The sequence below is a fragment of the Struthio camelus genome, chromosome Z (genome assembly GCF_040807025.1).
Source record: "Struthio camelus isolate bStrCam1 chromosome Z, bStrCam1.hap1, whole genome shotgun sequence".
NCBI lineage: Eukaryota > Metazoa > Chordata > Aves > Struthioniformes > Struthionidae > Struthio > Struthio camelus.
In genome coordinates, this window is record NC_090982.1 from 85,737,557 (window position 1) to 85,761,555 (window position 23,999).

At 49.2% G+C, this 23,999-nt stretch overlaps 1 protein-coding gene across 17 annotated transcripts in view; it reads left to right on the forward strand.

Annotated features, from left to right (window-relative positions):
- CTIF (cap binding complex dependent translation initiation factor) overlaps window positions 1-23,248 on the forward strand; it is a 212,650-nt gene extending 189,402 nt beyond the window's left edge. For all 17 annotated transcript variants that reach the window (XM_068927875.1, XM_068927877.1, XM_068927878.1 and 14 more), the window contains 2 exons: window positions 14,804-14,857; window positions 17,152-23,248. In XM_068927875.1, the coding sequence (XP_068783976.1) occupies window positions 14,804-14,857; window positions 17,152-17,367 (270 nt within the window). In that variant the 3' untranslated portion in view covers window positions 17,368-23,248. The remainder of the gene's footprint in view (window positions 1-14,803; window positions 14,858-17,151) is intronic.
- The last annotated feature ends 751 nt before the right edge of the window (window positions 23,249-23,999 follow it).

Below are 23,999 nucleotides of genomic sequence, written 5' to 3' on the forward strand. Positions count from 1 at the left end.
AGGTCCCTGGTCCAACCTCCTGCTCCAAGCAGGGGCAGCTATGGGGTCAGACCCCAGTTTGCTCAGGGCTTGATCCTGTTAGGTCTTGAAAACCTCCAAGGAAAGAGATAAAACAATCTCTCTGGGCAACCTGCTTCACTGTCCTCATGATGAAAGAGGTTTTCTTTATGCCCAGTCTGAACCTTGCTCAGTTCGATTTATGCCCGTTGCCCCTAGTCCTCCTGCCCTGCACCACTGTGAACAGCCTGGCTCCATCTTCTTAACCTCCTCAGAGGTAAGGAAAGGCTGCTGTTAGGTCCCCCGAAGCCTTCTCTTCTCCAGGCCAAACAAGTCCCGTTCCCTCAGCCCCTCCTCAAAGAGCAAGTGCTCCAGCTCTCCAGTCATCTCAGTGGCCCTTCACTGAACTGACTCCAGTTAATCAATCTGTTCTTGTACTGGGAGGCTCAAACTGCACACAGTATCTAGATGTGGTTTAACAAGTCCTGAGACGAGAGGGATAATCACTTCTCTTGATTCACTGGCTATGTTCCTGTTCAGACAGCCCATGATGCTGCTAGCTGTCTTTGCTGCCAGGGTGCATGTGTGGATCAAGCCCAGTTTGTGTCTACCAAGACTCGCAGGGCTCTTTCTTCTCAGGTGCAGGACTTGGCATTTGTCCTTGTTGAATTTCGTAAGGTTCCTGTTGACTCATTCCTCTGGGTGGCAGCCCTGTCCTCAAGCATGTTGACTGGTTCTCCCCAGTTTGTTGTCATCTGCAAACTTGACACAAGTTCACTCCTTACCTCCTCCAGGATGTTGATTAAGATGTTAAACAGGACAGGTCCCAGGATAGATCCCTTGATTCTCTTCTTGTTACTGGTCCAGTTACTGTACCAGGAGAATACAGTCCAGTAACTACAACCCTCTGAGCCCAACCATCCAGCCGGGCTTTTTAACCAACTGGTTGTCCACCATCTACCATAATGTCCTGGCTTGGATACAAGAATATTATGGGAGACAGAGTTAAATGCCTTGTTAAGGTCAAGGTAAATGACACCCACTGCTCTCCCCTCATCCACAAGACCATCGAAGGTGATCAGGCATGATTTACCCTAAGTAAATTTTGACTTTTTCCACTCATCATCTCCTCCTTATGCCCTGAAATGTGTTCCAAGTGGACTTGTTCTGTGCTCTTCCTAAGGCCTGAAGTGAGGCTGATGGGCATGTAGTTGCCCAGGTCGTACTTACGGCCTCTTCCAAAGATGTGTGTAACATTTGCCTTTCACCAGTCATGCAGTATCTCTCCCAGTCTCTGTGATTTTACAGAGATGATGATAGCGGCCTCTCTACAGGGCATCGGACGGCTCTTGACACCCTCAGCTGCATTAAGTGAGACTGTCAGGGTGCAGGCTCAAAGCAAACACAAGGAAGTAGTTCTTCACAGAGAGTATAATTAAACTGCAGAGCTCCTTCCTGCAGGAGGCTGTGGATGCAAAGCGTTTGCCAGGGCTCAGAAACCAGCTGGACCAATTCATGGAGGAGGAGAGGTGGAAGGCTATTACTGCTGGGGGCTGGAGAGTACCCTGGGAGAGTGGCACTGCATGTCTCCTGCTCTGCTCGTGGCCGGGGCCAGCGTACTGGGCTAGGTGGCCTTTGACCCGACTTGAAATAGCTTGCTTTTATGTTCTTATTAACAACCATGAAGACTAACGATGCTGGGAGGGATGAATCAGCCCCGCAGAGACAATGGGGAGCAGCTCTGGCAGGCTGGCGGAGGGCAGGACAGTTGCTCCTCTGCAGGAGTGTCTCCTGCCTCCAGTCTGGTTGGCAGAGACTGTCCCATTTCAGCATCGTTTGAAATCCTGGCACGGTCCCATCGCTTCCCTGCCTATGGTGCATGCTGCTAACTGAAAGCCTCAGGGTGGTGGTGCAGGGAGGATAAATACTCCCTGTCTAATTGCCTTTCCCCCACGTCTGAGTCTGCGGTGCAGCATGTAGACTGGTATCCACTCCCCTCCCTTCTCTTAGTGCCTGTTATCTCCTGGGGCCATACTGTGTAATTTAGAAAAATATTCTAACACAGTAATTAACGTCTGAACTTCAAGAGGGCACTGCCTTTTCACTGTCTCCTTTAGAGGAAGAGAGAGGAAAAAGCTTTCCAACTGCAGTCAGAGGAGCTTGGAGGGTGGTGCTGTTTGGAAAAGAAAATTGTATCTTTTAATGTGCAGGATTTTTTTTTTTAATCATTCTCACTTTTTGAAAAGCACCAGCCTTTTGAGTCAAAAGAGGGTCTTTGACAGTATAATAAGATGCTAGGATTTTAAGATGGTGCTCCCAGACAGAGAATGAGACAGAGTTTGCCTCTGTTTGTCATATAAGTGTAGACACCGAGAAGGCTGGATTCTGACCTCGGGCCATTCTTTGGCCCAGGTAATTGCGTGTGACTGGCCTGACTGACGCTAGCATACTGACTGGAGACAGGACTTTTCCTGGGGAGAAAGCAAGTCCCATACGAAGAAGAATTGTGGGAGGGAGAAGGGAAGAAATAAATTGTTAGTCACTGTGCCTAAAGAGGTAAGCTAGTCTCTGAGCTGAGCTCCAAGAGGAGGAAGCTCTCTCCAGAGTCCCTGAGAGGCGTCTCCCAGGGACGATGACCTTAACTGGGTTTGTGCAAGGAGAGCCAGCACCTTGGTCTCTGCCAGTCCTGTTGTCCCAGCTGGTTGTACAAAAAACAGTGTTTTTGTCTGCAGTCCTGTATAATCCTCTCATTGGAAGAGGCAAAAGATGCCATATGAGACGTTTTGGTGCCGAGACTACTTTGTGCCCATGTGCAGCACTTGGCTTGAGCTCTTGAGCCAGGGAAACCCTTGGGTTCTGCGGAGCAGCACCGTTGGTGTCCCCACACCCCTCGCTGCGCCGGGAGCGAGCGCGGCAGGCGGTGAGGTGTGGGAGACAAAATGGGAGGTCCTTTCTTGGGGAAAAGGAAGGATCCGGCGAACGAATGAGAGGGAAGCGGTAGCGCTCTTGGCACAGGATGTGGGTGTGGGTGGGTTACGCAGAGGGTGGATCAGAAGGGAAGAGATCCCGAGGGAAGCAGAGAGAGTGAGCAGATTATGGGTCAGGGACACAGGAGAAGGAAGAAGAAGGGAGAAATATGAGGGGAACAAACAAGTGGGAAAATGGAGTAGAGGAGTCCAGAAGAGAGGGAGGACGTAAGACCTGGAAAAGCAGGGAGAAGAGGCTGGGATTTGGAGCAAGCAGGGTGCGTGTATGCATGCAGTGACTCGGACCTTCAGGCACATGGCAGAAGATAGCATGAATGTACAAGGGTCTGAAAAGAGGAGCAAAGGGCTAGCGTTGGTCTGCAGAATGAAATAGCGAGCAAGCAAAGCAGCTTGTGCTGTCTGCCCTCCCTCTCTGCCCAAACCTCTTTGCGTCTCCTCTGACTGCTGCCCCGTCCTCACCCTTGCAGCGCATGCCCCAGTGCTCCCCATTGGCCACTCAGTCGCCCGGAGCTGGGAGCAGCGCGGCCGTTGCTTCTCCGCTGTGCGAGCCACCCTCCAGCTACTAGCCGGGGATGTCTTCGAACGTTAATGACTGTTACGCCACTTCCTATTAGGCTGTGAAGATCCCTTTAGCCTCGTCCCTGTCTCCCTGAAAGAGCTCATAAAAAGGAGCCTTTGAAAGCCTGGGGAGGCTGCAGGCAGCGGCAAGGGGAGAGGCATTGTGCGGTCCCAGCCGGGCAGATGAAAAGCCGGGAGGAGCTGGCGCTGCTTTCCCCACACATGCATGGTTATTATACGGCTGTCCTCTCCGAGAGCTATTTCTTAGCGTTTAATGCTGATAGTAATCTACGGAGACATAACTACCGCAAGCCACACCTCTGAACATGGCTGGTAGCTGCTGTGGTTAGATTCCCCCAGGAGGGCTTTCTTGGCTCACAGGAGGCCTATTCAGCACAGACAAAAACCCTCCCAGTTCAGAAACTTCCCTCCTCTGGTGCCTAGCTGTCCTGGAGCTCTGCATTGCATTGGCAGGAGTAGATCCCGGCAGCTCACACATCTCTGAGGGCTTCACGTGGATCTGGGGGAACTGGGTGGACAGCAGGGCTGCCACCCACCGGGCAGCCCCTGGGCGTTCACCAGTGCTCAGAGCTCACCTGATGAGGAGTGTGTGGGTGCCTGCGAGCACGCGACTCCTGCAGCATCTCCCTCTCCTGTTTTTGCAGTTGCTTTATTTAGGCTTGGCCTAGACTTCAGATTTTGTCAGCAGAATGACGCTAGCCCTATGAAAAGATTGCCCACACACATAACCCGCAGAGCAATGTTGGCAAAAACTCTCCCACGAGTGCAACTTGTATGGACGAAAAAGATTGCCTGTAATCGGTGCAGTTTGTTTCCTTCAGAGGGCAGGTTTAAGGTCAAAGAGCTCTTTTGTCAGAGCAAGCTGCATATCCACCACAGCAAAGGGGATACCGAGGTAGTTTTACCGGTACAGATCCCCCAGCGACTTTTAAACCGCTATGTCCCAAGCTCTCCAGGGAGAGCCTCTGCCTTATACATGTGTCGAGCTGTGTAAATAATTTGGTAATGACAATTCAATTCAGCATGCGCTCCCTAATTTTGGACGGGGGCACCACGGAGAACGTTTGAGGCAGAAGCTTGTGAAACATGCCACCTCGAAAAGTGGGTGTTACTTGAGAACGGATGAAAACAGATCAAATCGGAGAAGGCTGCATGATCCTTTTGAACCCAGCTGCTGTGTTTAGTATTTTGTGTTCGGGAGCACATATTCTTAGAAAGCTACAGGACTTGTTTAGTTCCAGCCAGTGAGCTTTAAAACCACAGTGGCCTATTTTAAATAGGGGACGGCTCTGGTGCCAGAGATACAGTTTCCAAGGAGAAAACGTGCTCCCATTTGTTTAGCTGCTGACCTAGAAGCCCTGAGTTTTGTCCTCTTCCATCTAAGCTTTCAGCGCAGTTAAGCTCCAAGCATGGCGGCAGGATTTGGGCCCAAGCGAGGACCAGGCGAGAGCCAGGGCTGCTGACTGCCCTCCTGTCCGTGGATGAGCTGGGCAAGAGTGCGCAAGAGTGGTCGGTTCTCAGCAGCCCGTTCAGAAGGCAGGGGAAGTAATTATGACAGATAAGAAACAAAGCTAGATATCATCTCACAGGATGGTCCCTCCTCCTCGCGTGGCTTTGCTTTTGTCTTTCACCCCATTGTACCAGGCATTGTTAGCTCCCAAAGCTCTTTCAATTGGATGTAAACATAACTATTTGCGTCTGCCGCCATGCTCTCTTAGAAGAGCCAGGAAAGCGGAGAATGTCCGGCGGGCAAGGGTGGAGCCCTCTGCAATCAAGCGGGGATGGTCTTGCTGCTTTTTCTTTCCATGTTTTGTATTTCCCTGAACCCTGGGGGTGAGATCACATCCTCCGCTCCCAGGGTTATTATGTCTTCAGACAGGCAGGATGAAGTCTGCCGGCTGGGTGGCTCTGTCGCTCACACACAGGCTGGGTGGCTCGTTCCTTCTATCTTCCCCGCGCACGCACGCTCTCGCCCCTCTCCGAAAGCCGCCGTGGCTCCCGTCCCACCGATGAGGACGATAACCTCCACCTCTGCCTGGGGTGCTTAATGGGAACCACCAGGCTACTGGTGAATTGCACTGTCTGGCTTGATGAGCGACCAGATTTTCTTCATCATTGTCTGCAGTAATTACCTTTTAATGGTTTCCATCCTAGTAGGAATCCCTTTTGCTCTTCCAGATCTGGGGAGAGAGGGTCATGTTTTATGGTTTCCTTGTCTGCAGTGGAAAAGAGAAGGAGGAGTTTCCCACGACTGGGTACAGGATTTTGTTCCCCTGGCCTTAATTCAATTTACTTCTAAATATCTTTCATTTGAGTTCCTCAGGAGCCTGACAAGGACGCTATTCAACAATTTTGGTTTACTCGATGCAGTAAACAAACTATCTCTTCTTACCATCCTCGCAGTGTGTCCTGGTTGGGTAATAGGAGAACAGAAGTCTCCTCCTCAGCTAAGAGCAGCACGTTGCTGTAAAAGGAGTAGGTGCCACCAAACAAACTGTTTCAAGTCATCTTGAAAATGTTAAGGAAAATACGTCCTATGGACCTGGCGGCATACACACCTCTCTCAGCAGCTCCTGCCCAGAGGTCCTCTTTTCCCTGTGCCACCTCATCTGTGCAGATGCTTCTGGGGCCAGGCAGTGACTCGTACTGGTGTCCTCTTCCTGATGGAAAGAGGTTGACTTGCGGTCAGCACGTTCTCAGCATGGGCTGAGACCAGGCCACCACAGCTGAAGGAGTCGGGGAGAGGGACCTCCCTTTGCTGGCATTGCTGTGGGAATCACCATGCCCCCTGCAGCTGTTTTTACCAGCAGAAGAGCTTGTTCACCCATTTTAAGTAAAGCCCTGCTACAGAAAGGTGAATTTGTATGGGGTGGGTTTTGACCTTGCAAGGACAATGCTGTGCTTTGTACCTAGGGGCTGCTCTGCCAGTTTTAGAGACAGAAATGCATTTGGTGGCAGGAGGAAGGGGCTCTGTTACTTCTTATCCCAAATGTTCTCTGAGGCAGTGTGAAAAAAGTGAGTGGACTGGAGGCGTTTTGTGCATCTTCAATGGGCTTGAAAACTTCGTTGCCAGGCAGATCCACTGGAAGGCATGAGTAGAAGCCAATGCAGAGCGAAAGACTATTTCTAGTGGCGTTGTGTGTCAATGCAGCCTGACTCCTAGCTAAGTTGGGTTTTCAGAGCCCAACGAAGTGGCAGTGAGCTTTGTTGCTCAGTGAACCTACTTTAATTTTGAAATCTCAGCAATGCAATAGCCATTTTAACTGAGATGTGGTTTTGAGTAGAAATGCTCTCTACAGTAAAGGGTTTAGCATAGCCATTCCAATTAATCAGGCCATGTACAATGCTCTTAATGATGATAATGATAATGCAGGGTTCAATTCGATTGTCTGCCCAGGGTCACCTAGTGCTGTTTAAGTCACTCACATGTTTTGATATCCCATATGGGCTCTAGCTGCTGTTCTGGAAGGGTACATGTCTCCTGCAGTTCCTGTGTCACGTCTTCCAGCCTCCTGCAGACCTCTTGGAGCTCCTATGGCATTTTGCACTGCCGTTGTTGAATTGCCTATCCTAAGAGACCTGAATCAAGCCCATTTGGGGTCTTTCTGATGATCTGAAGAAGGGGTGGGAACTCGCCTCACATTCCTCACAAGGGTGAGGTCTGCAACTGTCCTGGGTATCGGGAGTACCTTTACGGAGTGGAGGACCATTGTGGTCCCCACAGTTGCAGCACAATTCCTCTCCTCCCAGGGTAGATACCAAAACCAGAACCAGTGAACTGTGCCCTAGAAGTGCTTCTCCCTCTCTGTCCGCTACAGAGAGTCTAGAAAACTTACAAGCAGGCATCATAGATGGCTACAGTTGGGTGAGATGGGTCTCAGCCCAGCTGCTCAAAGGTTCAGATTCCTTTTGTGCTTATACCACTTTCTCCTCCTCCCTCTGTGTTGACTTGTTGCATTAGCTCCCTGTGTAGAGCAGGGAACGTAGTGCTGGTGTCAGTGGTTACAGGTGTGCTCCAGACTCTCCAGCATAGTCAGAAGGGTAGATCCATGCTGGCAGCTGAGTGCAGGGTTTGAGCCCACCCCCCAAGTGAACATCAGCTCACCCTCTGCACTGCAAAATGTCAAGGTTAATGTAAGTCACCACCTCACACCTGTCTGGATGGGGTGGTCAGAGCGTACTGCACACCATAACACAGAGGATCTTGTCTGCGCAGCACAGACAGGTTAGCCGTGCCGGTGATGTGAGGCTGATGCTCCTCAAGGCAGGTGTGGACGTTCTGGGCCTGAGCTATGGCAAGGTGATCACTGCCTGGTATGCTGGAGCGTGCTCTGGGACCTGTTACCCATCTTCATGCAGAGCTCAGCAGTATGAGGCTTGCAGGGAGACCACGTGGTGGGGAAACAGTGAGCTCTTGGTGAGTTCCATCCAGCTCTGGCGCAGAAAGACGCATTGGAGAAGATACCACTTGGTAGGATGACTGTGAGCTTCTAAAGGTCCACTGTTTCCAAGTGCTTATTTTTTTTCTCTCAATAAAAAAAATCGACTCAAACTCACCTAGCCACCTGACTTCCTGAACGCTCAGGGTATGCCCTGCGTGGGAATCAATATCCTTTAGAGAAGGTGGCACTGGTGCAGTTTATTGGTGGGTGCAGGATCAGCCCAGGTGACCTGTGATACCCTGGATCAGGATGCTGATATTTCTAATGGGAACAGATTGTAGAAATGCTGAAACTGGACTTGCTGATAGAGTATTTTCTGATTACTCATTCCCCACACCCTAGTTTGTACTTTACATTTTCCCCTGTCTTGGCTGTTTTCACCACCGCTTGTCTTGTGACAATAAGAAAACTGGAGTTGTAACAGTTACCTTCAGCTCAGAGAAATCTTTGACTTTCCCTATGCAAAGCAGCACAGCAGTCACGTGGATCTTATCGCCTGCATCTTGCTTAAAGACTTGCAACAGTAGATTGATAAGGGACCTCTGAAAGAGTAGAAGATAGCTATTAATGTCTTTCTGCGGAGAGCCTGTGTGAAGTGCAGCCCCTCCTTCGTGGGAGTAGCAAAACTGGCTTTTGCTCCCAGGTGGGTCCGTCTAGCAGACCTTGGGACTTTCATGAATTTACTAGGGTCCATTAGACCACTGAGAGGGTCTGCAGAGCCATGTTATAAGCACAACACATGCCTCACCTTAATAGAGCTTCAGTTCTGTGAGATGATCCCAACCACTGAACTGGAACAGATCAGTCTGGCTACGAGAAGATCCACTACGGCCCTTCCCCGGGGCTCCTCTGCTTAAAAACAGGATTGAAAAGCACAGTCTCTCCTGCAGCTTTTGAAGTATGTTATATTCCTTCTATGTAAGCTCAGAATGGCGTAAGTGTGTGCATTGCTCCTTTTTCCTAATCTAAATCTGTCTAGCTTCCATTTTCAGCTGTTTCTTCTTTTCCTACCAGTGGCAATGAGTCGCACCAAGTAGTTTACTCCAAGTAGATTACCTACAACATATTTGATCTTCTGTAGTAATGGTCTACGCTCCCCAAGGGGAATAAGGGTAGGCACCTTAGGTACCTTATTGATCTATGAGTTAGATTAAGCACGTACCTGTGGGCAGTTGCAGTGCTGGAGCTTCACACCGTGGATTGTCCGTGAGTCCGTGCACATTGTCATCTTGATGGAAGAACCTGTGATCAAAATGTGGGCACCCAGCAGGGAAGCAGGGAGATGGCCCAGGGACTGCAGGCAGTTTGACTTTTGCTGTGGAGCTGACCTGAAAGAAGTCCCAAACTTTTAATGCCCATCTGGAAGGGGTACACAGGATTGAGCCTATCTGGGTGGATATTTCTGGAGGTGGAAAACCTTTCTGTGTTCTTACACTGGAGTCATCCCCAAAGTATCAGAAAAGACTGCACGCTAAGAGCTACTTTGTGGCAAGCGTTGCTTATTTCATTTTGCAAGCGATATCGTACACAGTAATTAGTACTATGCCTTACACGAGTAATATCATTGCACTCGTGAAGGGTAATATATGCGTTTGACTGCTCCCACTTCATTTCCCAGTGAGAATGGGGCTAAAGAAGACAATTAAACCTGCATGGTTTAGTGATAAGCAAAGGGACTGTGAGTCAGGTTCTTCAGTACTGCTGATGGTGCTGGCATCCCTGAGAATACCAAGTAAGCAGTTTAGCTTCTCTGCATTATGGTTTATCTCTGTAGAAAGCAGATGATAAACCCAAATAATCCTGGCTATGGGTACCCTGTCAACTCAGCTCTCCCATTTGCTTCTGGATCTGGTCCCCTCGCTGTCTGCACTGAACGTATGTCAGTCTGTTGCCTTCTGGAGGGAACGGTCTGGTTGTCTCCGTGATGAAGCCCAGCGGAGGTTCTGGGGCAATAGCATTCGCTACAGCAATGTGGACGAAACATCCCAGTTTGGCTCCCTCCTCACTGCACGCTGCTCAGGTGCTACCTGGTTCCCCCCCCCCAACACCATTGCGTACTGCCCGCCTAGGGCAATGACAGAAAGATCAGGTTTTTGGGGCCACCAGGGTGCCACAGAGGCCCCAGGAGATGGGGCTCAGTGGTGTGCCATGTGAACCCGTTGCACTTGGCATGCACACATGAACCTCCCTGCTCTCCCTCCTTGGCCCTTGGACTCGGGGATCTCCCTGGGAGTGGACCCTGCTGACGAGGGTAAGTACAGCCAGTGCTTCCCTCCTGCTTTGCAGGGACATAGCGGGCCTTGAGCTGGGTTGTAATTCCCATTTGATTCCTCCCGTCAGAAGTCACACTGTGAGTTTAACGTCCTTTTGCTAGAAAGGTGCTTGGGCCCAGAGTGGACATGAAGAGCATTGGCAGTGATACTGGGGATGCTTGAAGGTTGTGAACGTTATCTCTCTATCTCAGGGACGTGTCGGGGTTTGATTCTTGACTGCCTTCACAAGTGTTGGAGGAAGGCGTTTTGTCTGAGGCTACTAGGAGGAAGGTGTGGGCCATTTCCTTCTGGAGCCCGGAGGACTAGTGAATTCTGGGAAAAATGCATTGCAGCTCCCATCGAATCACTGCCACCTCACTCCCCAGAGCATTTGCAGGAACGGACCCTGAAGTTTATTTTTGTTTGTCCATGAAAACATTTAGCACCCAGAGACCAACAGGGCATGCTAGCCTTCCAGAGGAGGCTGCCAGGTGCCGCGTCTGTCAGAGGGACAGGGAGATTTGGAAGAGGGAGCCCTCCATTGCAGAGGTCTAAGTGAAAGCTCGTGATGTCTCCTGCCAGCCTACAAAGCTGTTAGTCCAGCACCAGCAACAAAAGCGAGAAGCGTTTCGCAACAAAGCTTGGGTATTATATGACCAGCCGGGCAGATTCTGGCATGCAGCCTCTGCTCTTAGGAAATCAAGTAGACTCTTTGTCTGCTTTCCAGCAGGAACTGCTTCTTTCATTCCACGCTTGATACAGGGAACCGACTCTAGAGCAAAGGGAAGTTTTCACTCAGACAGCCTGAGCCTCCAGGGGATGATTACAGGTTGAATGAAGAAGCGTGTGAGTCTCAGCTCACCTGTGCTGTCATCTGCCTCGCGCTCCTTTTCAGCTCCCTCGTCCGCGTTCGCTTGCTGGTCTGAATGATGTGGGAACCTGTTTGAGAAAGACAGGCTGATTTACATGGTGGAGTTTCTGCAGATAAATGCAGCAGGGAGGAGCAGTTATAAATAGTTAAATAAATAATAATTGTGATGTGGGAGTGCTCATTTAAGGGGTATAAAATGCTTACTTTAAAATACTTTAGGTAAATATAAATTAGCTTGCAGACGATGAATGCAATTGGTTTAGGGTCAGATTTTGATCACATAAGTGCCAAGGCTTCAACACTGCCATTTCCGCAGTAGCTGAGGAGTGGTCGTTCTGGCAAACCACGAGACGTTTCCACACTCGGGTACGTGCGTAGAGCCCCGACCGGCTCCACTGCCCTGGTTGCTCTGAGTATGGGAGAGGTCTTCACACAGCTGGGGATGAGGGCTTTGGAGGACGGCAGAGAAGAGTTGTCCTCGTGCTGGGCTTACAGCCTATCATCCCAAAGCTGTTGGAACAAAGTATTTGACTGACTGTAACATATGAGGGCACGGGCATAGTGAGCAGGGTATCTGATGGTCTCCAGCCCTGAGGCAACGGTGTGAATGCTGTAGGTGCTGGACCACCATGCAGGACACTGGCTGTATAACCCAGTCCAGTGCTCGGCCACCTTGGCAGTGATGTTCCAACAGGACAGCGAGCTCAGTCCTCTGGTGCGTTGGGGATGGCCCCACACCCTCCTACTGCCTACAGCCGCAGCGTCCCAGCTGCCCGTACCGGCCTCCTGGTCGTGAATAGGAGCAGCTTTCAGCAGAGCTCCCATAGTTACAGCGCAGTTAAGTAGGGTGGGTGGACAGAGACAAAACAATGTTTGAAAAATGCATGCAAAATGTTGTCGGTGTGCTGGGGAAATGGTAGGGGCCCCATGTAGCCCCTTCATTGCAGGGCCAGTGACATCCTTGCTCTACTTGTCTACTTCAGTGGCAGTTTTTCCAGCCTTCCTTCCTCTTTCCCACCCTCCCAGAAACAGGTAGAGGAAGAGTGACATCTTTCCAATCATCCTAGATGTGGATCATTTCACTTGCAAGGGTGCAAGTGACTGCTAGCCATGTGTGGGCATGGGACTCTGACTCTGCTCAGTTCCTGAATCACCAGCAGATCTGCCAGCTGGGACCTTCTCTACCACCCAGGGACAAACCTTGGTTTGGGGAGCATGTTGTGGTCTTCTGACCCAGCTATCGCAGGCACAGCTTCATCTGTAACCCTGCAAGACTGGTATCTCTTAATGCCTTGATGTGCCCATGTAGCACGAGGACAGTTCTGGGCTGTCCCATGTTGCAAATAGCCTTTGGCGTATTCATCCTCATCACCACCTTTCATAGGAGGGGCGGTAAGGGTGTCCCCCCTCTACAGTTGGGGAACTGGGGCGAAGAGAGCCCGAGGGAAGTTCGCAGCCTGGCCCAGACGTCACAGCAACAGACTCGGGGTCACCCAAGGAGACTATGGCAAAGAAGAGCTGCAAGCCAGACGTCCTAGGTCCTCCCTAATTGCCTCTGCAATTATAAAGTCTTCCTCCGTTTTGTAAACTGAGCATATGTGGTATAGACCCATGGGAGGAGAGTACCAGTTTCTGCAGTCATTTTACTGTTAAAGTTCCTTCACGTCACATTTCTTGCTTTAACGTTCATATTATGTTCTTTACTAAAGAATAGGAAAAATAAGAGATACCAATATATGTTAACTTACAGCCCTATTTCATTCCGTGCTAGCAAGCCAGTCTGCTGAGTATCCAAGGAGGGTATTTCTAGGTTACTGCTTGTTTACATTTGCCCCTAATTGAATTTTTTTGTTGTTGGGTTTAAACTAATCTCATGTTTTTTTGCAAAGAATCTGTGAACTGCTTGTGTGAACTTATCTCAAAGCATGCAGTTTGGGCTTAACTAACATTTTCCAAACAACGCACAGAAAGATAAACTTGGGGGAACTGTTGCATGTATTCAGAACCCTGGCTGAACCTTTGTCTAATGTGAGATAAAACCCATGGACCACATGCTCCTCCAGATGCTATAAACATGATCTTCAAAGTTAACAAACTGCTGTGTGCCGAAAACAGAAAAGAGCGATGACAAAACTTTGAGGGCAATGTTGATTCTTTAAATTACCTTTTTTTCCTAGCTTTTCCCAGCAGTTGGGGACTTTGTAAACAAATAGGCATTTCTTTGAACGGTAAAGGAAAGATGAAAAAGAGGAGAATGGGAAAGAGAGAGCAGAAGGCTGAGAATCAGAACTGTTATTTTTACTAAAAGGTATGACTTCAGACCAAATTTAGTTACACTGATCAATTTTGTATGTGGCCACTTTTTAATCAGTGGAACCAGCTTTCCAAAGCTTAGCTTTCCCTGATGAAGTTCAGATACTGATGAAGTCAGTTTTGTCCGTTTTTAGAGCATACGTTCAGCTCCCCAGTACCGGTATGGATTGGCTCTGGTCTAGCAGGGCTTGTTCAGCTCACACGCAGTGGTACGTGACAACGCCAATACGACTTCTGGACCCAGGCTGGCTCTTCAAAAAGTCCTAGATGCCCTCAGACTCCAGACCCCCATGTTTGGAAATAGTTTTCCCATTACACAGAGTCTCACAGCCCTTGTCATCATGGGTGATGGAGGACTGACTTTATGAAGGTCCAACTTGGGAGTGTGCAAAAGTTAAACTGATTTGTAAGACTGATGGAGTGGAAGCAGCTCTAACTTCATGTGTTTAGTGTAAGAGTGTTGCCAGCACCTGTGATTTTATCAGCGGTCTCATGATACAGTGTTTTTTCATAACGTTCCAGCTCACTGTTGGCTGATTAAGTGAGAATCTCCATTTTTATCTTTTGGAAAAATAACCAGAACAGCTATGCTTTATCTCTTGTGGTTTTAGCAAAAAGCTTGAAAGTGTATCTTCATATGCATGACAAACCCATGAAACAAAGGTGAATATAAAGAAACATGTTTTATGAAAAAAGAGTTTATTTTCGAACCAGTTTTGAGGGCTCTTACTCATGATTTTGGGGCTTGTGGGGTGAGACCATCCTAAGCACCTAAGATGTAATAGTTTCACTGGAGCCATTGCACTTGCAGCAATATATAATCAGTCAAGAAGGAGCTGTATTAGTGCAGTGCATTGGAAGTAATGCTTTTTTTCCCACCAGGAAATTTTCTGGCTGTTAGAAGAAGGTCCCTACTGGGAATGAGAGGTTCAGGAGTGTGGGACAGGGCTCACTTGGAAGCAGCTGCTTCTCTAGGCTCTACTGCTTTAATATTGTCATAGGATGGCATATTAGCGGCTGTATAGGTGAAATGAGTGCATTTTCTCATTGCCTACCACAGGAGAAAAATATTGTTCTGAATAAAATTTACCCTGAAAGCTATTAATCTAAATTACCTATGTTCTGCTCTGCTTGCTCACTCTCAGCAGCAGACATGTCAGTGATACACCCCTTACCCTGCATGTTGTCACTGTTTGTCGTAATTTTTTTATAACCTCTTTGTTCCCTTCTTTCTGATTTTCCGTCCTTTTCTTGTGGAAGTGGCGAAAGTCAAGCTGGGTTAAGAGGTGGAAGAAAAGTTGTAAGGGAGGAGGAGGAGGTCGCACAAGTCCAGTCACCACCTCTGTTTTCTCTCTTTTGCAGTTGTTGCAATCTCAGGATGTGAAGGAAGACGCTGTCCTTTGCTGCTCCATGGAGGTAGGGAAGCATGCCTTTGTTTGAAAGACGTAGCAATGGAAATGAAATTCTCCTATAGATCCATTGAAAATAGCAACACCAGCTTTCACCCAGATGAGCTGTAAAATCAAGTATTTGAGTTCCCTGCAGTCATCAAAAGTCTTGTGGCCTCTATTCTCTATTATTTCCCTTGTTTTAAATGGATGCAGCCTAAATTTGGTAGCTGGGATGTCATCACAAAGTTAACTGCAGTCAAAACAGGTTTATGTATGGGAGGCTGATTCCAGAATTAGCCTGGTGGCTTACATGTTTATGGATGACTTCTTGTGGGGTGAGGAGTGCAAGACAGGGAATTAGACTCAAGAGTCCCACAACTTTCTTTCAGTTCAGCTAGATTTACTCTATTTTATACCTCCATACGACGCAAGTGTCCTGCGTAGCAAACTCTGGCTTCCAGCTCCTGCAGTGACGTTAAGCTGGTGAAATGGGAAAATAATATCCTGGTTCCTTCAAATGTCAGCCTGCAGGTTTTTAAGCACAGAAATACCCGTTTTGGAACAAAGGCCGCCCCATGGCGCTGCCTTTGCCATGCAGTTGCAGTAGCTCACACAGATGGCTTTGCCGTGCTCAATAGCACCTTTGCCGAGAAACGGTTATAGAAATATAACACAGAGGCAATTGCTCAGGTTCATTAGCTTTGCTTTTTGGAAGTGATTGGCCCGTGGGGATATAGGTACTTTTCTTAAAGAGATTGGTGGAAGTAGGAGGCAAAATTGCAGCCTGAATGGTAGAAATTCAGCAAAGTGACAGGGAGCTGAAAAGAAGCTTTTGCATTTTTAAGGCTAGGACATTCTGGAGATCTGCTTTCAAATCCCGGTACCCCACAGGCTTTGTGTGATGGTGGACCCATCGCTGTCCACTCTCAAGTTTAATTTCCTCCACTGCGGGGAGACGTCCAAGCCTTACCCTGCTCCGCGAAGGCGCTCCGAGGAGTGATTGCCTTAAAAACGCTTGGCTACCCTCAGAGAAAAGGTGCGACAGGTAGAAATGCAAATCTCCTCGCTGTGCAAAGGGCAGGTTGTTACGCATACGGGAGAGCCCTGCTTATTCAGATTAATGACTGCGAGTCACTGGCAGCTGTGAATCAGCGAGCAAATGAAGGAGCAGGTAAAAGGCAGGAATACCACATCACAGCCTGCACTTTGTTTTGACAATAGCTTGATTTTAGGTGGGATTTTTCAAAAGCAGCCAGCGCTGCTGCCTTTGAAGTCAACGGGAGCTGAACCTTTCCCTCCTACAGGAGCGGAGGGGAGGCCTGGTGTGAATGCTTTTGAAAACCTCGCCCTTAATGTACGGCGCTTGGCAATACACGGGAGAGCACGCTGCGGTGGAGGTTGTTTTGCAGAAACGACGGCGTCTTAACCACGCCTGAGCCGAGCAAAGCCGAGGCTGCGGGGCGTTGGGGCTCGCAGACGGCGGCGCAGCAGACCTCGCCGGCCTGCCCGTGCCGCGCGGGTCCGGCCGCGTCTCCGGTGCGCCCGCAAACGAAGGCGTTTGCAGCGAAGCCGCGGCCCGGCCTCCCGCTTCGCAGGTTCAAGCCGAGTCCTCAGACTGAGCCTTGCCGCACAAAACCTGACGGCCGCTGCAATAACATTAAGTAAAGCGGTTGCTGCTGTTCGGCAGGTTATGGGCAATCCGGGCAACTCTCCGCACACGCGCCTTGGGGGTCCCGACATGTGGGTCACGCTGTCGTGTCTGCACTTAACCCTTCCGCAGCGGGGCTGAGCTGCGGGCGCAGGGCAGGGCGAGGTGAGCCGGTGGCACCGGCACTTCCATCGCACTCCCAGAGGTTGAACGCGGGTGAGGAACTGAAGGCCATATTAAAAAGTGGCTGTTTTGGAGGGGAAAACAGCTCTCCTACGTAAATATTTCCCCATTAGTGCTGGAGGCAGCTCGGTGCGGTATCCACAAGCCGGTGAGTTGTTAGCCGCCAGCAACCACCGCACCATCTGTAGCTCCGCTGCCGCTTTTCTCCAGCCAGCGTTGCTTTTTCAGCGGCGCCGTATGCCCGCCTGCAGCTCGGCGCTCGTCCTCCCCCTTTAATAACCCAGGAGGGTCCCCGCGAGGCAGAGGGTCCCGCTCCCGTCAGCCAAGCCTCACCCTTCCCTGTCCCGTCCCCTGCTCCATCCCCAACGCGCCAAGCCCCAGCTGCCACCCGAGTCACACTGGGCAGAGGTGTAAAACTAAGCTCTAATGAAAGCTGGCGCGGCGACTTGCACGCTAACGCACGGCTTTCGCCCCGTCTCTCCCGGCAGCTGCAAAGCACCGGCCGGCTGCTGGAGGAGCAGCTGCCCGAGATGATGACGGAGCTGCTGGCCATCGCCCGCGACAAGATGCTGTGCCCCTCGGAGTCCATGCTGACGCGCTCGCTGCTGCTGGAGGTCATCGAGCTGCACGCCAACACCTGGAACCCGCTGACACCCACCATCACGCAGTACTACAACAAGACCATCCAAAAACTGACGGCCTGAGGCGCCGGGCGAGGGCAGGCGGACGGGGGGCGAGCAGAAGACATGCACCTTAAAAGGCAACGGGATCGCAGCAGAGCGGGAAGCGAGGACCTTTCCGATTTCCATACCTAAGGAGACAACCCCCAGCATGCTTAAGAATACGTTCGTGGGGTGGGGAGGGAGAAGCATGTTTCTTTTCAGCCGTGTCGCCGAGTGCCACCCCTCTTCCCTGCCGCGTTTTTGTCTTCGGGTTTCTTTTATGAAATCATTGCTCAAGCAGCAGCGCGTCCCGCCGTGTTATTGTCTGGCCGCAGAAAGGACACGGAGGAGCTGAAAAGCGAGAAGTGCGGGCTCGTATTGTTTGCACGCCGTTCTCCCGGCTTGCCCTCACCAGCCGGCGGGAGACAGCATGCAGCAGATGTCCCGGGCGGACAAAGCGAGCCACGCACTGCGCCAGACGCCGGCAATCGAGGGCTTTTGTCGAGCGAGGCTTTCATTCTTTCTTCTCCCCTCCTCTTGTCTTCGACCTTCTGTCCCCACCTCCGCTCCTTCTATCCTCCACCCCTCCAAAACCGGATCTGAGAGTAGGACGGATTTGTATTTGCACTGGGTTTTCTTTTTCGTAGTCGTTTTTATTTTATTTTATTTTATTTGGGACGGACAGTTGCGATCGACTTGGAAACGTGGAAGTGACACTGTCACGTGAGCTCAGAAATGGTTTACGTGAAGATGCGAAAGTGGAAGGAGGATTTTGAAGAAGTCCAAAAGCCACTGTAGAAGTACCGTAGCCACAGTTATCTTGCCAGTAACCTATTAGAGTAAGGAAAACTGTCTGCTCCAAGCTGGTAACTCCAAGAAACACAGGAGCCCTGCGGCTGTTTGCTCTTGCTGTTAAAGTCACAGCATCCCTCATCCACTAAACTGTAATCCATTTTTTTTTTTTGTAATTTTTTTGTTTCTGTCGAAAGAGTGCTTTATTGTAATTACTGTCACGGTTGTAATTATACATTTAAAACCAGGCCTGTTATAGTTGGGCCGAATAATGTACAGGGCAAGGGAAAAAAATGAAGACTTGATGTTCTTCTTTGGAAACTGGTAAAGAGAAGACGAGACGCTTATGGCATAAAGAAAAGCCAAAAATACAGGTTTCAAGCCTAGCTTCTAAGTAGCTGAATTTCCTACCTGGTGTTTCTAGATTTGCGTTGTGCGGTGGCGGCTCGAACGTGGAGCTGTCTGCGTAGTCTTACTGATAGCGCGTCCTGGAGGGAGCGAGTCTCATGGCATGGGAACGTGCTAAGAGGGTGGCAGTGCGCAGGGAGTGCCAACGGCGAGGAGCGAGGGCGAGGGCTAGAGGAGGCTGGGGAGATGAGCACTAGTCCCAAAGCTTCCGCAAGTTGGGCAGAGAACTGGCAGCTTCTGTGTGTTTGGTTTATGAAGTCTCTGTTCTGGCCAAAGTCTGTAATTTCTGAGAAGAGCAAAGCTGCCCTCCAAACACTTCCCACGACTCTGGGCCTGCAGCAGGCTGATGCCTTAAACTCCCAGCAATATGGACTGGAGAAGCAGATGTTCAGCAGGTTGCAGGATCTGGTCCTGTCATGTGTAGCACGAGGCAAGCGATATGTTCTAGGAGGGGTGAAAGCCTGGTGCCTATTGCTTGCGCTCAGACTAACTTCAACCAGATTTCTAAGTCCTGTTAACTCATTTGGATTTATTTCTGGATTTGGAGACCCGTTCTAGCCCTGTGTTTGAGACATGCTTTGAAGTTGCTCATTTCGGCAGCTCTCTGTTGGTCAGGAGGGGTTTGCCAAGCCATGACTTCACTTCCTGAAGAGTGACCAGGAAATGTCAGGACTTGGTAATTTCCTTATTTGCTTCTTTATCGATGCTTTTACTTACTAAATCACTTCTGGTGCTTATTTTGACAAAGTCTAACAGAGCTAGGGGGTGAAAGTTTCCCTTTTTTTGATCTACACGGTGGAAGGCGAGCAAGGGAAGTCATAACCCCGCCATCCCATCTTGCCCATCTGACTGATCACCGGTCGAGGGGGTCATGCAGCAAAGATTCGCTTGTGGCACCTACCTGAATTCAGTGTCACTGCAGGTCTAGGAACCCACTTAGGAATTTCAGAGTTTACAAGACACACAAAGCTGCAAAGACAGTTTGTGGTTGGATGAGGGCTTGAAACACATACATGTGTGGTTGGAGTATACTCCGATTCTTTCTCTCCATTTCTTCCTATTGTTCAATGTACTTTCCTTTGCCTTGGTAAGAAGGGAATTCTCTCCACCCCATGGAAGCGGAGCATGGCTTTGCCTGAACGCAGACCCGAGCCAGGCGCTCAGCTCCAGACAGTCAGGATCTGAACTCCACCACTAAACCTATTTTTCCAACAGAGATGCTGAATTTCTGCCAGCTTACTGAAAAGAACCAAGATTTCGGCCAGGTTTTTCTGGATGTTCGGTATCTCCTAGGGTGCCATATGAAGATACTGCTCTGTCTGTAATGGGGAGAAGCTTTCGTGCAGTACATGGCAGAATTTGAGGGACAGAAATTTCCGACAGAGAAAACGCTGCAGGAGGAGAGAATCTGTGTTGTATGGTTCAGTACTATTTGAACTTTTCATCTGATTGTCTGCTGATACCTCTTCTAATCCATACATGAAGCCAGAGAAAATGTTGCAGGGAACAGAAACTCCAATTTTCATGTCTATCAGGAGTGTAGCAAAATAATCTAACGTGCTGGACATCTCTGGAAAGACTAATTTCTAGGTTGTAGCATCAACCAGAGATGCCTGGGGGATTAGCATGGTGAAGACAGCCACTTGTGTTAGATCAGCTCCATTAGTTCTGCTGTCAAAAGGCAAGACTGGTTGACAGTAAATATCTCTGGGAAGCTGAACTTCATCAAAGCAGCAAAACCCATCAGTATTGTGAGGATCAGGATTGCGTCCTTTGCTTTTGGCCTTTCCTGCTTTCCTGTAAATTAGACACAGCCAGTCTAAAGCGTTAATTAGGAGTTGTATCTATTCAGTTGTTGCTACTTTTTCAGACCCTGGGAGAAGACCTTAAAAACAATTTTGTCTTGATTTTTTTTTTTAAAGTACAGAAAAATGTAATGCAGGCACAGCCTGACAGGTACGTGTGCCAGAGAGCCTACCAGCAACCAGCTAGGGCAGTAAATCCTCTGGCGGCTGCCAGTTCTCCTCTTCCTGAACCATGGAGCAGTCAGGACTGTGGATTCTGCAGCTTCCCTCTTCCACTCTCCCCCTTATTTGATCTCTGAATGTAGTGAAAGAAGACAAAAAAAAAAAAAAGCCTGGAGAAGAGCTGGAGATTTTGTTTCTAAAACCTGAATTTTCACCCGGCACTGCATTAGGAGGCATTCAGAGGCAAAGTGCAAGCCTCATGACAATAATTCTACTTAAGTGCTTCCCCGCTGCCAGGCATGAGGGTTTATTCAGTTTTTCCTGTAGTTGAGATTGCCATTGAGGTACAGTCCCGTAACCCAAGATGACCAGATTCGGGCCATGAAGCCTCAGTGCTGGGATTTCTCCCAATCTTTAGGCAGCATCTAAGAATTTCTTCTTATGTGAAATCTGTCCTTTTTAAATGTCGGTGATTTATCTCCAGCATTTCATTAACACACGTTCATTCAGACATTAACTGCTTCGTAATAGAGTACTTCGGTTGCTCCATTGATGCGTAAGAATCTAAATGTTGACCAAAAATGTATTTTTTCGTGAAAGTCTGTGCTGCCAATCATATCTTTTTTTAAGTTCATCGGTGACAAGCCAGCGTACATAAGGTGTCATTAACCATTGCAAACAAGTGACTCCCCTCCAGTATTGCCTCTGGTCTGAGGTTTCTCCTTGGATTTGGTTTCAGAATCCAGCGGCCACGCCTGAAGGTTGCGTCCAAAGGGGAAAATGTCGCCAGTGACTCACTGGTGCCAGTATCGCCCACTGGGGAAGGCACGCCGCGTTGGCAACACCTCCTAAAAGAGTTGTTTTGGTGCAGTAGGATTAGGGGAGTCTCACTTATCTCTGTAGGTGATGCCTGAGGAGAACACCTAGAGAAATTGTTGAGTGCTTTCTTCTGTTTTTTTGGCATTCTTTAGAAAAGGTCGCCAAAGAGTATAATTCTGTAAGGTGCATCAAGTGGATTTTTGAAGGTATGAAGCCACCGCGTACATCTCCTCATCAGTTATTAAGCAGATTTGCTCTTTGCTTCTCAGTGTACCTGGTTGGGGGGCTTCAGATATTGCCCCCCTACTGCTAAATCAGCCAGGAGGAGACTATCCTCCTTGGGCCAAAACCGTGTCAGGCCAAACCTTGGGCTGGTGGACGTGAGCGTGCGAATCACTGTTCCTTTACAGAGGCGCTCAGATGAAGAGCAGCTTCACGGTATGCCGAGCCACGCAGTGGTTAGTCCTCTGCCAGAACCCGTACTGTGTCCAATTCGCCTCATTCCTAGCAAAATTATTTCTGAACCAAAGGTTTTGCCTTTCTGCAAAGTGGTTCACGCCTTTCCCCATGAGGGATTGCACCTCTGTCTGGAGAAGACTCATTTGTATGGAGGTGAAATGAAAAAGGGGAAAAAATGGTGAAGTAAGCAATCTGCTCGGTTCCCCTCTTCTCCCAAAGGAGATTAATTAGTATCTATTCTTGGCATGATTGATGGCTTAGAAGGAAAACTTGTCAGAATAACTTATGATTTATTTTCGTGCTTATTTTTATAACATCCCTCACTTGGAAGTCTCTCAAAATCTTAAATATGATTTTTATTTCCCCGCTGGGTATTTTACAGCTTCACACTAATTTTGCTCTTCTCGGTGTTAGCTATTAGCCAGTCCCAGTGATACTTCTAGCATTTTTCAGGAGGAATGACACTAAAGGTTTTAACTATCAATAGCCAAGGGAGCTGTGGTGTCCTGCAGAACACAGACTTCACGCTAGCAATTCATTTTTTTTATGTATTTATTTGCATTTGAAAAAAGCAACATTTTTAATTTAATCAGGTTTGTTAAACTAAGCGCTTTAAAACAAAAAAAAAAAAAAGGAAAAAGGTTTGGGGGAGAATAAAGACTAGATATCCATACTAGATTTAAAAAAAAAAAAAATCATCATTTTCAGCATTTCAGAGACTGTTAAAACAAGGGAGCCAATAACTCTTTGTGGCAATTCAGTCTTGTTTATAGAACATCCAGACCCACTGTATGCTATAAAATGCATCATCTGAGTAATAAATGTTTAAAGCTTGACATTTCACCATCTCTTTGTTGGTATGTGCTATCAGTTTTGGTGGTCTGAAGAGATTTTTTTTATTTTGTTTGGCTGGGAACGGAGGCAGAAGTAAAAAAAGAAACTAGCCGCATCTGACTCGAACGGCAGCAGAAGGTCGGATCCTGCCCTCCCGGCGGGTTGCCTGGCCGCAGGCCTCGGCAGGAGGACTAAGCACCACGCGGGGGGCAGCGCGAGGGCATCAGGCCCCAGGGTATCACCGCTGTGGATGGGGCTCGAGGTCCGGTGGGAGGCTGGGGAGCTGGCGCGGAGGGTCCCAGAGGCCAGCGGGTACCAGGTTGTGTCTCTCATCCCAGCTCCGTGCCCGCCGCCGGCCAAGCCTTCCCTTGCCCCCGGCGGCTTCGGTGGCGATTGAGAGCGTGACTAAATACCTCAGCGTCAGGGTTTTCTTTTGTTGGTTTGGGGGGATATTGTTCGTTATTTTGGGGAGGTGTTTGCACATTTTCGTTGCTGTTGTAAAAGTCTGCGGTTTAATATTTGCAAAACCTCACTTGCCGAAACTATCATTTTTATTATATTGTGGTTTCATCTAAACGGATGACAAATAGTACAACTATTATGGTGAATTGTGACATCGATCACAGAATAAATATGAAAATCAATGTTTGGACATTTCCTTTGCCTTCTTATTTCTGCCACCCCGCACAGGGGTGTTTGTTCCCGTTCCTGCGAGAGCCCAGGGCAAAGCAGCTGCCCCACGTGCCCGGACCGTTGCGCTCGGTGAGCCACCATTTCACCTCGGCGTTTCCTCACCGAGACTCTGGATGGACCAGCCTCCTCTCCCACTGCCACCATGGCACCTGATGGAGAGCCAAAGGTACCTGCTTTGCTGTATTAGACTAACTGGAAGTGTTTGCTGGGGAAGGTTGTCCCTGGGAATAGGAAATAGTGGGGACAACGGTGTGGATGCAAGCATGGGAGGTGGGTGGTGCCATCACTTGCTAATGACTGGGAAATAGCCAAGGCAGAGCCTGCAAAATCTAGGCTGCAACCAGCTGAGCAGCAGGCTACCCTTCACCTGGAACAGCCCTGCTTTGTCCTCATGAGTGGAGGCCATGTTTGGGTATCAAGCCTTTGGGTATTATATCCTGTGGGTGTCACTGGGCAGTGACTGTGCGGGCTGAGGAGGAGCGACCATATTTCAGCTGTCAGCAGGAGCCTTTTTGTCTCCAGGCTGAGTTTGCAGCAGGCTTGGGGAAGCCCAGCCTTCAAAGGCTCAGCATACTGGCTGAAGCAGCCCTCAGCCCAGAGGCACGTTCTTTGACAAAGAAATTAATTCCAGGAGACGGGGTGTGCGAGCCACCGCAAGACGCTCGTACCTTGTTCAGAGAGTAGGGGGCCGTAACCCGCATG